Raw genomic sequence first — 16,187 nt, 5'->3', positions numbered from 1 at the left:
CTCAAGCCACATTAGAGGAGAAAATTCCACCAGAGATCAAAACCACAGCATTGTTACTGGCGTAAAACTCCAGAAGAAATTAGCAATTTCATGCTTTAAGGAAATTGAGAATTATATTGTCATTATAATACAATGGAATCCTTTTTAAAGTTATTTGATAGGGCTGACTGAATTTGTAAAAGATTCTATGACTTCAAAAAGCAATACAGAAATAACCTTTGTTCTTACGTGGCATCATATTAGTGGAAAAAACTTGATTACATGCAAATGTTTGTTCCATGCCTGGAGTATAATGACGTTCAGCAAAAGTCGTCTGTGAATGCTTTTTATTTGTTTTTAAAACAATATCCATTTTAGGTTACATATAAACATGGCAGACAACAGATCTACACAATACCTGCAAGCCTAAAGCAATTCAATTGACTAAGGGGAACATTACACTGGCAAACTTTTTATTTTACATAACTTTCAAATTTTTAACAATGTACAGGTAACAAAATTCTAAATTATTCAAACAGCTAAAAGTAAATATCTTCTAACACTATACAGTACATTCAAAATAGATATAGACCTTCTCACCATACTAGTAGTGTGTTTAGTGGCATTTCTAGTCATGGATCTTTTGACATGTAGCAAACATGAATATAAAAACAGGTATTTGGCTTTTTTAAACCATTTAAGACTTTTTTTTAATAATTATTGCACCTTTTATGTCCAGACACATAGTTAAGGCTGATGATTGTAAACTGACACACAGAACACACAAGCCTATCCTTGCCACCAATATACTACACCAAAAATGATAGTCTACACGTAAACACAACCAGTGCTGATGCATAGGTTTAACTTGAATATCAATGTTCGGCAACCATGTATATGATTCACGTGCGCACACACAGGTCTGGCCTCTAAGCACAGCTTCCTCTGAATGTCAGTACAACTATGTTACTTAATAGATTTCTCAGTCCTTGCCAATGGGAGGAATATTGGTATATAGCCATTTAAATGTATTTTTTTATAGATATGCAAATTAAATCACAGCAGATGAAGTGATTCACCATTAGTTATTGTCATTTTTTTGGCATGACTAAATAGCCTGGGTATTTAATCTGGGTGCAAGCTAGGGGGCTCACAGTTCCAAAACATTAGTGCTATTCACAATTCCAAAATGTGAATTTCTTCTTGCTGTCCCAGAACTGCCTGCAGTTCTGAGCTGGTTATATGAAATAAATGGGACTCTGGTCAGCAATGTGCATGGTCTGCTGGAGATAGCTGAAGTGGGTCATTTTATTATTGTAGCACTGGTGAATGTGGATCACATCATGAAGCACTGCACCACTTTGTGAGGATTCTGTTGCATTGTTCCTAAGAAGACACAAGAGCAAAGCTTTGGAAATGGAAACTTCGTGGTCTGACATCCAATTGTTTCTCGATTTTCTAGTCATTCTCAGACAGCTTACAACTTCACTTCATAGGTTCACTTAAAATAGATGGTACGAAGTTATCTTCATTCAAGTCCAAATCACAGTTGCTCTTGTACATTACTTGAGTCCAAGGACTTTGTGCTACAAAGGTAGAGTAAGAATAAACAATCCAAAGTAAAATGAAAGCACTGATTTGTCCAGAGAGCTTCCTTGTAACATTATAATTGTCTGCTGTTACATACTGCTGCATGATTAATCTCTGCTGCAGTTTCTTCTTTTCCAGAAAAGTAAACTTGCCTTTGCAGGAGGCCCCATAAGCATGGGTACCTGGTTTCTGTGTGTAATTTTGATCTGGAAAATAAAATGCGGAAATTGACATGCCTTAACCTCAGTACTGGTTAACCAATGCTTTATTTTCACATTTTACTTCTAAAAAGAGAAGCACTGGGTTAAAATAAAAGACCATGATATCAAGTAAAGCGATTAATTCAAACTGCACAGTTTGCAGTTGGTAGAGTGATACTAATTTCAGCACTGGCTCAGGTCACATTGAAGGTCCCATCTTCTCAACCTCACCCAAGGCATGGTGACCCTCTGGTTAAACTCAACCACCTGTCATCTCTCTCTCTAACGAGAGAACAGTCCTCTGGGACTATTACAATTTTATTAATTTGAATTTATGTAAAAAACTTTCCTTCCTCTGTCTCTCATCTAATCTTATTCCCTCCATTCCAAATTGAGTTTGAATTTGAACTGGACTTTAAAAAGGTATAGATTTCACTTTGTCCCTCTGTCATTCACATCCTTTAACAACGTTAATAATTAACAAATGATTCAGTGGATATAAGGTGACATTCTGAACCAAAGTATAGAAAACTTAATGTATGGCCTGTACTGTTGAGATTGATTTTATTTCTTTTTTTTAAGATTATGAACTCTGCTGTTTCAGGCTTTGTGTTGCACCTAGGAACATTCACATTCAGAGAAGTGGTCCCCTCAAACCTGCTCTGCCATTTAATACAATCATAGCTATCTGTTTCCACACTCCACACTCCACATGTCCATCTGCCCAATAACTCTTTACATCCTTGCTGATCAAGAACCTATCCACCTTTTCCTTAAAATATTCAAAGACACCACTTCTACAATCTTTTGAAGGAAAGTGTCCTGAATGATTTTCTTGATCCTTTGCATGAATAAACACCCTCATCTTTGTCTTAAATGGTGACCCCTAATTCCAAATTTTCCCCAAGAGAGGAACCATTCTTTCCACACATAACCTGTCATAACTCCGTCAGATCTTCCTCAGTTCTGATACAAACCACTTTCACTGGCAGGGAAAAGGATGGCCTGAGGCCATGCAGAAAACCCCAACTCTGTGCGGAGTTTCCAATGTAGCAAAGGCCTCAACCAATAGTCTGGGAGCTACCAGTTGGTTTCCAATTACAGAAGCTCTGCTATTCCATTCTTGTTTATTTCCAAATGCTACCACGTTGAAAAAGGACAATATTTTAACTATTTGTGAGTATTTGTGACTTACTAAAAAAAATCCAATTGTTAGCTGGTAGTAAATGAAAAAGATAAAAAGCAGAGACTGTGCTGATGTTGCAGCATTACAATAGTATTTCTGTTCCAACTGCTTTCCATTTATTTGGGATGGGGTAAGTAAAGTGAGAGAAGGTATTATTCCCAAAGCAGAGGATCAGAAATATTTTCATAACCTCAACCACATTGTTAATGAAAAGCAGAAAGCAGATAAATGGCCGAGGACAATTTATGATTCTTTTTCTTGGTCCACAGCCTACACTGGGACCTCAAAATGCACCAATTAATGTCCTGATTCTGAGCCCACACCATTTTCCACTCATCATTTTTTTTGTGCTGCATTAAACTCTGATGGAATCACCAAACTCCTTGATATACGACTCAGAGTGGTGACTAATGGGTTAAAGCTAATGATTCCTCACATGGTAATTCCCGACCTTGAGCATGCCAGCAAGGTGAGGCACAGAGCAGATGGTAAACTCCTTCCCGGCACACCAGGGTTACTCCTGCACATGTTCTAGTGGTCAGATGCAGACCAGATTTGGCAGAAGTCTGGGAACAGGTTGCTTGGACTGACAGCAATCCAAAATTAGGGATTAAATATAACTTTGCTTAAAAATAGAGAAAGAGTATTGTTTAAAGGAAGTTACATTGGCAAGATTTTTATAAAACTAAAAAAATTACACTTACTTGAAAAGCAACTTTCACCACTCAAAACAAAACAGAGCGCATAGGACTTGAAATATTAATTACATATTTTCTTTGGGAATCGTTGATGAAATGGAATTGGGCAGATGACCCACCATCACGCAGTTTTTCTTTCCCCCATTGAAACTGAATTTTACTCCTCGTCCGACTAAAAAAGGCCCCATACTTTCAATAGGTGAGTACGAATGACACCTTTGTCCCTCCTAGGAGTTGTACACACTCTAAGTTTCATGTGATTGTACACTAATCTGAAATAAAGATTCTCCCACCCACAGACATGTTCTAATTTTGGCCATCTGTGAGAGAGTTGACAGATATCCAGGAGAACAGAGGAAGCTCTGATTGCTGAAATGAACATGAAAAATCATTTTTTGAAGGCAGGTCACCCACAAATTTCATGATCTTTACTAAGAATTTCAACAGCTGGAGCAGTCTGCCATATTAAACGCGTCCTGACAATATTCTGAGCAGCTAATTGTACCCATGGATTTTTTTATTTGATCTTTCTTCCAACTCGAAGATCTAATCTCTTTGATTTCATTTCTGTGATACGTGCCCTTTATTCTGTCCACCATTTTTCCTAAACCTTTGAATATCTATGCCAAGAGAAATTTAAAGATCTTGATAATTTCTTTGAGAGGATTTAGAGAGGCTGTTAAGCTGGGGAAAAAAATTACTTTTTCTTGTCTCACAAATATTCTTCCCTCATAAAGGTGCTGACTGATTACACTGTTCCAGTGACACTGATAATCCAAGTGACCATTGTTCATTGATCCTCAACAATAAACGTTTACAGACTATTCAACTGTGGCTGTGGCAGCTAACCTTGGAACGAAGCATCCAAACAAGGTTTGCTAATAACAATTGGGAGCAGGAACCCTGGCATAATGTTCTTGTCCTTAACTTGAAGGTTAAATTGAGCTCTTCCACAGAAGCTCCACCATGGACCGATATCCCAGCAAATGGTTAACACTGTGGGAAAGACAAAAACTACTTGCGCTTGGAGAAAACCTTTTATGTTGCAATTTCAGAATTCCCACAGTGCTTCATTAATTCATTGTTCTTGTACAGAGAGAGCAGTCAACTCAGGCATAGCAAGATCCACAACAGGATGAAAGGCCAGTTAATCTACTTTTTTGGTGTTGTTGCTTCAGAGAGGAATGTTGGTCAAGAAATGGCACAAGTCCTGGTTTTCTCAGTGCCTTCAATATTTAGTACTACTCATTTTTGTTGATTGCACCTGATTTACTTCTCATCAATAAAGTAGATTCTTCCACTGAATTACTCCCTCAACTTTGCACTGAAGAGTCCATCTTGATCATGGCCTGAATCTACAAACTTCCACACACTGGCAAATATACAATGAATGTATCTATGTGTCTGCTTATGGAAGAGAAAAAAAAACTGGAAACTGAAGGGAGATAGGATTTGACAAGGTATTTCATGATTGCAATTTAGGCTCATAATACTTCTTCAAATCCAAGTGCTGATTATCGAATCTTACACCCTCTTGGTCCAAGGGAGAGAAGCAGAGGTTGGGTGGGATTTAAAAACTGCTTTGCTCCCTTTCTCCATCCCATATCCAAACCGTTTATGTTGAGGTAGGAAACTACATCTGTCCAGCGCATCAAGATTCCATTGAAGTCAATTAACCAGTTTCCACCTCCTCCTTTTCTTTATTGTCTATTGCAGCCTGTCTTTCAATAGTCTCCACATTGGTTTCCCAGTCTTGAGGAAATATCCTGCCCCAAACCAGTTTGGCATTGATACTTAGTTGTTAAAAAAAATCACAAGTTATTCTACAGAATTAGAACATGAGTATTATGAGAAAGGTGACATACTGATGCAGTGTCACACAGCAACACAACCACAGAAATAGGTAGAATTAACACTCACCGTACAAGGAGGTTGCATCCAGGGTTCCCCATCAATCTGCATAGGTAGCAGCTTGGTTGTTCTGCAAATAAATTACCCATAGTTAGATCTGCATTTAGAAGGGGACTTTTTGATGCTACGCACAGATCTCAGGTTGATTAGTAGCTAGGACAACGGTGATATGGGGGGGGGGGGGGGGGCGGCGGTGGGGGTGGAATAACACAGATTTCAGTAAATATTCGAATGCTACCATCAAGTCTGAACAATTTGCTCTGGAGGTTAATGGATAAGCTGATAAATTTGAATAGCTACCTGAGAGTGACGCAGGAACACTGAGCCAGACGCTTCCCAGCGCTTTTCAGTCCGGTGTAAATTTGCCCCATTTCCATGGCACCTTCAAGGCCAACAACCTCAAGCAGCTGATCACTGAAGTCTGAAACAAGTGGAAAGAAAAACTCAGCTCCTTCTGCAGACAGTGACAGTGGGATTTCAGTATGACATATACTTTTGTGCAAATTTTGCTAAAGTGATGGCAAATGTTTCTTTACAGGTGACCAACTGCTTCCCAATTACAGCTTCCAACATTGTTGCCCTGTGAGGAGCAATTTTATTAATGTATTGTTACCTTTAAACAAAAATCTTATGAATCAGGAAATCTATCCTGATATAAGTCATTTTTTATTTCTGTGGATAATACTCGCTCCATAAAAATAATGTGCAACTGCATTGTGTCATGAATTTGTGATGTAGGTTCATTTACACTCCTGCATTAATTGCTGGGATTAATACTGCTGTGGCTCCAAGTTGCATCTGTAAGTATGAAGAAGGTAAAAGCAGAGTCTTTTTGGGAGAAGCAAGGTGCATTGGAAGGAAGGTCAGTAGCCAAGGAACACAGGTTTATAATAATTGACAAAAGCCTCAAGATAAGGAGAACATTTTATTGTATCTGCAGTGTGATGTTTTAGCTAGAAAGTAACATAAGTGGAGTAAACATTTTTGCCGCAGTCTCATATTTCTATTCAGAAGAACCGAATGACTAATGGATTTGTGAATGTGCTGTGCAGTGGCACATTGTACTGCACCGCCGAACCAGTGGCACTGGCTCACAGACCCAGTTTACGAATAATGTGCTGTGGCATCAGCCAAAAGCGGAAATGGTTTGATTGTTAGGAAAAAGCAAGATGACAAGGAACACTATCTCTTCTTGAAATCCCACAAACAAAATACTCTATTTCTCTGCTAAACTAAAGCTGCAAGTTTCAGCTCCCAACCAAATGAAACACAGATTCTGAAGACCAACAGGAAGCCATCAAATTTTAACATCTGCCTATCCTATTGTGACAGAGTTACATCTCAACCTCTGTGAATACTACTTTTATTGAAAGGTTTTCTTTAAGCCAAGGTCAAATACCAAAACATTCATTGAAAGGCAATTACTTACAAAAGCTTCAGCTTAGAAAAATTACACTGAAATGGCAAAGATGCTAAAGATACAAAAGCACTTTGTGAAAATTGCTGTTTTCCTGATCATCAGCTCTAACAGCCCCAACAACCATGGTGGGGCCTGTCTGAATAAGCAGCAGCAAACACTCTGCATTTTTACATGAAGGAATACAAGTTAGATCATGATAGCTACATTCCAGGCATTCTATTGTCAATTGTGTTAAAGTTCTAGGGAAAAAAAATAAGCTGCAATATTTGACTTGTAACAATGCCCACCAGTGTTTACTTAGAATTTACAGTGCAGAGACTGGCCATTCAGTACATAACTAGTCTGTATTTGTCTTTATGCTCGACATATCTCACTGCCCCCATTCTCCTTCTAAACCCCCAGGCCCAGCACCACCCATGTGACTTTCTGCCTTGTGTAACTGTATCCATGCTATCCATCTGAAACACCTCTGACGGTAATGAGCTCCACATTCTCACCATCCTCTTAGCAATTAAGTTCCTTTTGAATCTTGTATTGGGTTTAATATGGGCAATCGTTTATTTGTGGAACCTAGCTTTGTGGATTCCCCAGAAGTGCAAACATCTTCACTATATCTGCGCTAATAAGTTCCCTTTATAATCAGAGATACTCGAGACACCAGAATTAGGGGACTGCAGATATCTTGGGAGGTTTCAGGGCTGGAGGATATTACAGAGATGGACTGGAAAGGCTACAGGAGGTTCGCTTAAATAGGGGTCAGCGTGGATTAGTAATCACGAGTGTGTCAGGTGAATAGGTGCAAGCTCACAGATGGTAGAATATGGGACCCAGGACAGGAGTACATTTGAATGATTAAGAAAAATGCTCACCTCAAATCTTTAAAGGGGGATTCAAAATAACATTTGAAAAATGTGTTTAGGATGGGGACAAGGCAACTATTGTTTTGGTTACTATCTATTTATATTAAAGAAAAATCTTGCATTTATATAGCATCCTTTCAGGTCCTTAAGATGTCCTAAGGCATCTGACATGCCACAAATTACTTTCACAATGCAGTCAATGGTGCTGAGGTCCAAGGCAAGAAAATAAGATGAATGATTAGCTTTTGGTGAAGCGTGAGGGAGAAGCACACTGAAAGAGCACTTACTCTTCCTCAAACAATGCCACAGGATCTTCACAATCTTAAACAGACAGACAGTGCTTTAGTTTAACATTTCAGTCAAAGACCTTGCAGTCTATATGCAAATCCATGGATTTCACTCAAGGGACTGAACATAGACATGGAGAAAATGTTTCTGCTTGTGGGGGAGTCCAGAACTGGGCCCAGATATATAAGACAGTTCCTGATAAATGTAATCTGGAAGAAACCTCTTTGCGCAGGAACTGGTGACAATGTGACATTAACAACCATATGTACCCTATGAGAGCATCATGATTACTTGACTGGCAAGCTGAAGGCCTGGACTAATGAACCAGAGTTTCAAATCCCATTGTGATAGCATGAAAATTTAAACTCTGAGTTTTTAAAAAATGGAATTGAAAGCTAGTATCGGTAATGGTGACCATGAAACTACTGTAAAAGGTTGTCATTAAATATCCACCTGCTTTACTGTTGCTCTGTGGAAGGATGGAAATTTGATATTCATATCCAGTCCAGCCATCATATTGTAGATGCCTTTTACTGTTCTGTAAAATGGCCTACTGGTTCATTTGTTTTCAAGATGGTGGCTCACCCTCAACTTCTCAAGGCAATTTAGAGATGGGCATCAAACATTGGCAATGTGTGCTTTGCTGGCGAGGCCAATGAATGAAACAAAAACATGGAAGTAATTAAGACAAGCAGCATAGATTCAAGGATGGGGAAGCTGATGAGTGCACGAGGAAGAATGGAATATTTGGTATTTGTGACAGGGTGGCAACGGAAGGAATATAGCACAGCCAAATTGGGCTGAAAGACCTCTTTGAGGCTGTTAATTTCTATGAATGACCCAGAGCACTGAAGTTAATTGCAGTGCCACTAACCAATCTGTATTGTTCACTTTCTCATTGAGTTAGTTCAGTGAACAATCAAGGAACCATAGAGCTCTTAAAAAGAAAAGCACCATGTCCTTAGTACCTACTGAAATGTCAGTCTGGATTAAATGCATTATAGAGAATGTATCGACAGAAGTGGTATGGACTGTTACTGTGCCACTATGGAATCTTTTCATTTACCCAAAGACGTTTCACAACATTATACTGCGTTTGTTGAGTGCTGCAGTTACTTTGTGGTTGAAGTTAAAACCATCTGGACTGATGCTGCGAACAGATTTATCAGAGGCACACTTGGGAATGTAAACAAGGCGCTCATTCAGAGTATGCCAAAAAACATTAGTCAGAAAACAAATAACTTTTTTAAAAAAAAAATTCCTTTGGGGTAAAAGAAATAAATGTTTTGAATTCTCGCAACCAACAGAATTTCAAAAATATATGCTTGCTAGTTTTGAACAAAGGCTACGAAATGGAGCTTTTAGTTTATTCTCTTCTGTGCCAATTCCAACCTGTCACCTAAGGGTGCTGACTCCTTGGATGTGATCTCGCTGATGCCAGCTACTTTTTTTGGTATTTTATCCAAATGGTCATTACAGACACAAGATCCTTGACAGTAAATATTGGTGGTTATTCAGCATTACAGCTGAGCCTGATCCTGCCTTCATCCACTCATAAATATACACCTGTAGCAGGAGGAGCCATTGGATTTAATTTGGCAGCACAAACTCTCAACCTTCCCAGTGTCTCCCACCACCCCTCCCTACTCCAAGGGGACTGAGCATTTGTAGCTGTCACCAGCCAACATTTCAGGATGCGGCTACACGTGTGCATATTGAGGATCGAACCTGAGAACTTTCTTTTACTCAACAGTGTGGTTTTGCTGTTCGATGAATTCCTGAGACAATTTGGGACAGAATTTCATGGAGCCAGGAAGACTCTGTAACCGTCAAAAATGGTGGACAAAACTTGAGCGAGGAAGTCCTCCACATTCGACATATAAAAGTACAGCACAGAACAGGCCCTTTGGCCCACGATGTTGTGCCGAGATTTGATCCTAAATATATTCAATTTTTGCCTGAAAAGAGACAGGATTCATACAGGACAGAAACTCTGATTCAGCAGGGCCATTTGACCTCCATGTAGAGTTCAAACTGACCCAATCTTGTTTACAAGATCAGTAACCACCAGTGGGAGTCACAGATTGTTAGAGTTGACATAGTTATTACAGATCATATAGGCTGTCATGATCTGAAGGTTTTCAAATATACCACTTTTCAAACATATATACAAAAACAAAACCAGGCTTCAGATCTCGGCAACAGTATTAAAATAAATACTGCTCTGATCGACAGGAATAGGTGAGGGAGAAAATGCTATCTGGCTGTGCAGTTGCAATAGCTCTTAGTTGACATTTCCGCAAAGGGTCTTATGCTTGGTTGAGTTTCAAAAGCTACAATCATCTCGGCAGGGGTTCTGTACGCCCCGATTGGCAGTTCCATTTATCTATAAACAAATTAACTGATTTTGATGTGATGTAAGGTCTGAATAGCATTTTATTTTCATAAGAAATTAACCACTGGGGGAGATTTAAAAGCTTTCAATAGCTTGTGCAAATGGGAGTTCATTTCATATCAAATATGTCAGAGTACTGGCGTAATGTCTTTTTTCTCATTTCCAAATGGCTCCTGAGGTTTACCCATGGTGAATGCTGGGGGAGTGGCTAAGGTGGCATAGAGGGTGTGAGTGGGTTTGATGGGGGAAATTGACTTGGCCTGTAGGCATGACAGGCCAAGGGGACCATCTACAGCAACTGAGAAGAGTTTACAGAAGACTTGGACAGTTCTTCCAACCAGCCCACTATAGCACTCACCCCTTTGGCAATTTACACCTTACCTCTGAAATTGGTGAGCTTGGCTATATATCACCACCTCACCCTTCCCACAAGTGAACATTGCACCTCTTGGGGTGCTTTTTACACATGAATCTAGAAATTTTGTTGGTTAAGAATATCTCTGTTGCCTTAAAATAATCCTGGGATTTCTCCCTCACCCTTCCACTGCCCTCCACATTCAGCAGACACAAGAATGTAAATAGTGTTTCAAGTTCAGCAAAATGCTTCATGAAACCAGCTTTTATACTAACGGCTAGTGATGCATAATGGGACTTTGTAACTGTGTTGGCACCTTGTTGGATCTTGATTCCATATGTGGTAATAAACTAAGGCATAACAAGCTACCTTCTGCCTGGGATAGAAACAGCTGATAATCATGCTTGCCAGAATTTCATGAATGAAAAACAGGATGCAGTGCTGTTGGAGGTGGCATAATGAGGAGCGAAGTGAAAAAACACATTATACACACAAGAGGAGTCTTTCTTAGGGAACAGCTCACCTAATGTGCTGAACTTGAGTAATATAATTTCATGCAGCACAGAGTGGGCTCACAAAAATTAGGAAGCAAGTTGCTATAATTATAGTGTGGATAAATAAAATTAGCAGAGAGCAGGCAGTGGGCCAGGGAAGGTGAATTTTCTATGTCTGTGCTCAGGGTAGACACTCATCTGTCTGAGGTGATATTGGAAATTCAATAAAATGAACAGAATTTTCTAACTATTAATTCATATAGATAGAAAATCGTAGTATTCGAACATCAGAATTTCTCATGAATGAAACATCCAATTGAAAACGCGAATCGCCCCAAAATTGTGTTGTGCTGCATTTTTGTCCTTAAACATTGTCTACTTTGGATTTGGCATCCATAAAAGCAGGGGCCTAACATAAATAGTACAGACTTAAAACTACAGTCTATATACTCTTCAGCATGGAAAATGACAGCTCCTCTGCTGAAGCTCTCATCCAATCCTTTGTTATCTCTAGATCTACCTACTCCAATGCTATTTCAGCCAGCCTTCCACCTTGCACCCTCCATAAAACTGAACTCAACCACAACTCTGCTACTACTATTCTACCCTGCATCATATCCCATTTACCTAGGTGCCAAGTTCAGGCTGACCTACATTTATTCCTGGTCCAACATATCTCGATTTTAAAATTCCCATTACTGTAAGTCCTATTTCCTATCTTTGCAATCTCCTCCAACTCCACAACCTCTTTGATCTTCCGTTTCTGATCTCTTGACTCTATAATTCTTGCATATCCCTGACTTTAATCAGTTCACTCCATGCCTTGAGCTGCCTTGGCCCCAAGCTATGGAAACTTCTCGCTAAGCATCTCTACCTCCCTCTCTTAATTTAAACATGATGTCATTTTGTTAAGACTTAGGCCTGACATCTCATAACATGACTCTGTGTCAAAGATAAATTGATAAATCTCTCAAGATGGGGGGTTGGGGAAATTTTACAATGTCAACTGTAGTATATTACAATCGGGTTGTTTCACATCTGAGAATTGGTTGCAGGTCACCCTTTCCTCAGCCATTTTTCTAGTTTTCTATTGTTACTGTGTTCATTCTGCTATAATCAATGGGATTAAGCTACTGTGAGAATACGCTTGCCTCAAGACAGAAGAAGGGACTCCACTTTTTGAGACTTCATTCCATTCTTCCAGTTTCTCCATCTCTGTTGCATTTGTTCTGATCACACCATCTCTCCAAGGGGGGCCTCAGAAATGCCCATCCTTTTCCTCAATTGAGGATTCCCTGCCACTATGGTCTTCAGGGCCCTCAGCATTGTTCTACCCATCTCCCACAATTCTGTTCTCATTTCTCCTCTTAGAGTCATAGTCATAGAGATGTACAGCATGGAAACAGACCCTTCGGTCCAACCTGTCCATGCCGACCAAATATCCCAACCCAATCTAGTCTCACCTGCCAGCACCCGGCCCATATCCCTCGAAACCTTTCCTATTCGTATACCCATCCAAATGCCTCTTAAATGTTGCAATTGTACCAGCCTCCACCACATCCTCTGGCAGCTCATTCCATACATGTACCACCCTCTGCGTGAAAAAGTTGCCCCTTAGGTCTCTTTTATATCTTTCCCCTCTCACCCTAAATCTATGTCCTCTAGTTCTGGACTTCCCAACCCCAGGGAAAAGACTTCGTCTATTTATCCTATCTATGCTCCTCATAATTTTGTAGACCTCTATAAGGTCACCCCTCAGCCTCCGACGCTCCAGGGAAAACAGCTCCAGCCTGTTCAGCCTCTCCCTGTAGCTCAGATCCTCCAACCCTGGCAACATCCTTGTAAATGTTTTCTGAACCCTTTCAAGTTTCACAACATCTTTCCAATAGGAAGGAGACCAGAATTGCATGCAATATTCCAACAGTGGCCTAACCAATGTCCTGTACAGCCGGAACAGGACCTCCCAACTCCTGTACTCAATACTCTGATCAATAAAGGAAAGCATACCAAACACCTTCTTCACTATTCTATCTACCTACGACTCCACTTTCAAGGAGCTATGAACCTGCTCTCTTTGCTCATGCAATACGGTGCCCCTGGTGCTCACTTTTCACTCCACCAGCCTGGTGTATCCGAAGAATACACCACCTCCAGTGGGATGCCACCACTGGAAACGCATTCTCCTCTTTTCCCTTGTCAGCATTCCGCATGGACTGTTCCCTCTAGGACATCGTGGCCAACTCCTTCCCAAACCCCATGTAATCACAGGAGGTGTAATATCTGTTCCCCTATCTTCACTATTGGAGGTCCCAGACATACCTTCTAGGTGAAGCTGTGATTTGCTGCACTTCACTCAGTCTAGTCCCATATTCACTGCTCATAATGTAGTCTCCTGGACACTGGGAGACAAAACACAGATGGATGGCCGCTTTGCTGAAGACCAATGCTCGCTCTGTAAAAATTACCTTGACTTCCAGGTGACTGCCAGATATCTAACTTGTGCTTATTGTAGTTCTCCAGTGACACTCAACGCATGCTGGAGAAACAACAACTCATCTTCTGCCTCAGCATCCTACAGCCTTCAGGACTCATCATTGAGTTTAACAATTCCTGAAGGTGACCACCCTCATCCATGTCAGTTACTCTTCCCCTACATCCTTAGGTCCTGCGCTTCATGGTTTGCTCTCTGCAGGGCCAGTCCATTTTTCTTTAAGCTGTTCACACTTCTCATCAGCACTCTAGCTAATATTTATCTCCGTCTCCGTTTATCATCAGCTCTCTTCTTGTTTGCCTATCCTCTTCGCTCCCTTTTGCCCCCTTCTCCCTTCTCTGTCCCTTTACTGCCTCCTCCCCCACCCCAAATTTCTTTCTTTCTCACTGTCTCTAGTTTGGGGTCCCATCTCAATGTACTCTATTCATCAATTCCTCCCCCCCACCCCCACCCCCACCAAATGGGCCATTTAATGCTGAATAATTCCAGTCTTTTAGGTTACTAAGAAAGTTTTATTCTATTCATTGTTTCGTCCATTAGGGTGGTTAATCTGGCATTTACTTGAATACCGATCCAACTAATCGCTATTAGCATTTCTTAATTGGAAATGTGCTGAAGTCTGGAATTAGGGGGAAGAGAAGTTCAAGAGAATACAATTTAAAATGTGAACTTGAACAAAGCTCAATTGCAACCCCCTTAGTAGTGGGTCAGAGGATTGTAAATTCAATCCATCTCTAGGACTTGGACTGCTACTGCAGTCTAGAGTGAGGGAGCATTGCAGTGTTGCATTGCCAAAATTGTTGTCATTTAGACAAGACTTGGAAGTGTCAGACTGGGGTGGACGAAGTTAAATATCACAAAACATCATGTTATAATCCAACAGGTTTATTTGGAAGCACCTGATGAAGGAGCGGCACTCCGAAAGCTAGCACTTCAAACAAACCTATTGGACTATAACCTGCTGTTGTGTGATTTTTAACGTTGTCATTTAGATAAGGCATTAAAGCAAGATCAGATCTGCCCTCTCAGGTAAACACAAAGATCTCTGGCATTATGAGGACAAACCCAAGGAAGATCTCCTGGTTTCCAGACCAACATGCATCCCTCAACTCAGATTTAAGACAGTTTACTTAGTCAACTGCAAAACTTCTCTCTGACATCTCAGGTGACTGAAGCCAATCTCGAACATCACGTGAAAACGTTTACCTGAAGTGGTAAACCAATCAGTTTTATTAAATAGGATCTCTGATGCAATCTCTGAATCCTGCGCCCTTTGAATGCATAGAACACAGAAGACAGCAAATCCAACAAACAGTTATATAGTTGTAAAATATGCCATAGCTGCAGCAGAATATTTGACACCAAGTCATTTAAGGTGATCAAAGGCTTAATTAAAAAGATAAGTTTTAAGGAGCACCTTGATAAGGAGCACCTGAAATAGAGAGGCAAAGTGTTTTATGCAGGAAATAATGGAAGGTATGACCATCGATTAAAATACAGGAGGCTGAAAGAGGTCAGAATGGCAATTTCAGAAGGTTGTAAGGTTGAAAGGAGTTAGAGATCATGAGGGCTTTTGGAAACAAGGTTGAGAATTTCAAAGTCGAGGTGTAGTCAGAACGAGGAATTGATGCTGGTCAGTGAGTGAAGGTGCAAATCAGGGCACGGTCAGCAGAATTCAGTTGAGATTAAGTTCACGGAAGCTGTGACATGGATATTTGGACAGGACAGCTGCACTGGGATGGATCTAAAGGCTTGAGGTGAGTTTGTCATTGCAGTATTCTTAGCCTCTGACCTTCATTTCTAGTCTCACAGTATTTATATGAACTAGTCCAATGCAGGTCAGTGGTATCCCCTTAGGCTGTTGATGATAAAATTGCAAGTCCCCCATTCCTTTCAACCTGTTAAATTGAAAGAATTTAATGACAGATGCATGATTCAGCCTTTTTAAAAATCATTTTCTATCTTTCTATTATGTTGCTGTAGACAAGACTGTCTTAACCCATCCTTGCAACGACAGTTCTTTACACTGGGAACCAATTTTGTACCAATCCTCAGAACCTTTTCCAAGGCGATTACATTACCAGCCATGTGAGGAGAACAAAATTGTTTGCATTCTTATAGGTGCGGTCATCTCAAAGTTCTTCTCCTCATTTACAGTTTACTTTAAAGAGTATTTTTCCCTCTATCCTAGAATGATACAACACAGAAAGAGGCCATTCAGTTCAATGTGCCTATGCCGACTCTGAAAAACATTCCAATTATTTCCACAGCTCTGCTCATTTCCCAAAACCTTGTACGTTTTTACATTTTCGACTTCCAT

General features: G+C 40.2%; 1 protein-coding gene across 5 annotated transcripts in view; it reads right to left on the bottom strand.

Annotated features, from left to right (window-relative positions):
- Positions 1 to 311: 311 nt before the first annotated feature.
- dgkg (diacylglycerol kinase, gamma) overlaps positions 312 to 16,187 on the bottom strand; it is a 527,377-nt gene continuing 511,501 nt past the window's right edge. For all 5 annotated transcript variants that reach the window (XM_072578849.1, XM_072578848.1, XM_072578852.1 and 2 more), the window contains 3 exons: positions 5,865 to 5,985; positions 5,574 to 5,634; positions 312 to 1,775 (listed from right to left, as the gene is read on the bottom strand). In XM_072578849.1, coding sequence (XP_072434950.1) covers positions 1,677 to 1,775; positions 5,574 to 5,634; positions 5,865 to 5,985 — 281 coding nt within the window. In that variant the 3' untranslated portion in view covers positions 312 to 1,676. The remainder of the gene's footprint in view (positions 1,776 to 5,573; positions 5,635 to 5,864; positions 5,986 to 16,187) is intronic.

Source organism: Chiloscyllium punctatum, chromosome 10 (assembly GCF_047496795.1).
Source record: "Chiloscyllium punctatum isolate Juve2018m chromosome 10, sChiPun1.3, whole genome shotgun sequence".
Lineage (NCBI taxonomy): Eukaryota > Metazoa > Chordata > Chondrichthyes > Orectolobiformes > Hemiscylliidae > Chiloscyllium > Chiloscyllium punctatum.
This window is presented reverse-complemented; position numbering and strand designations above follow the sequence as displayed.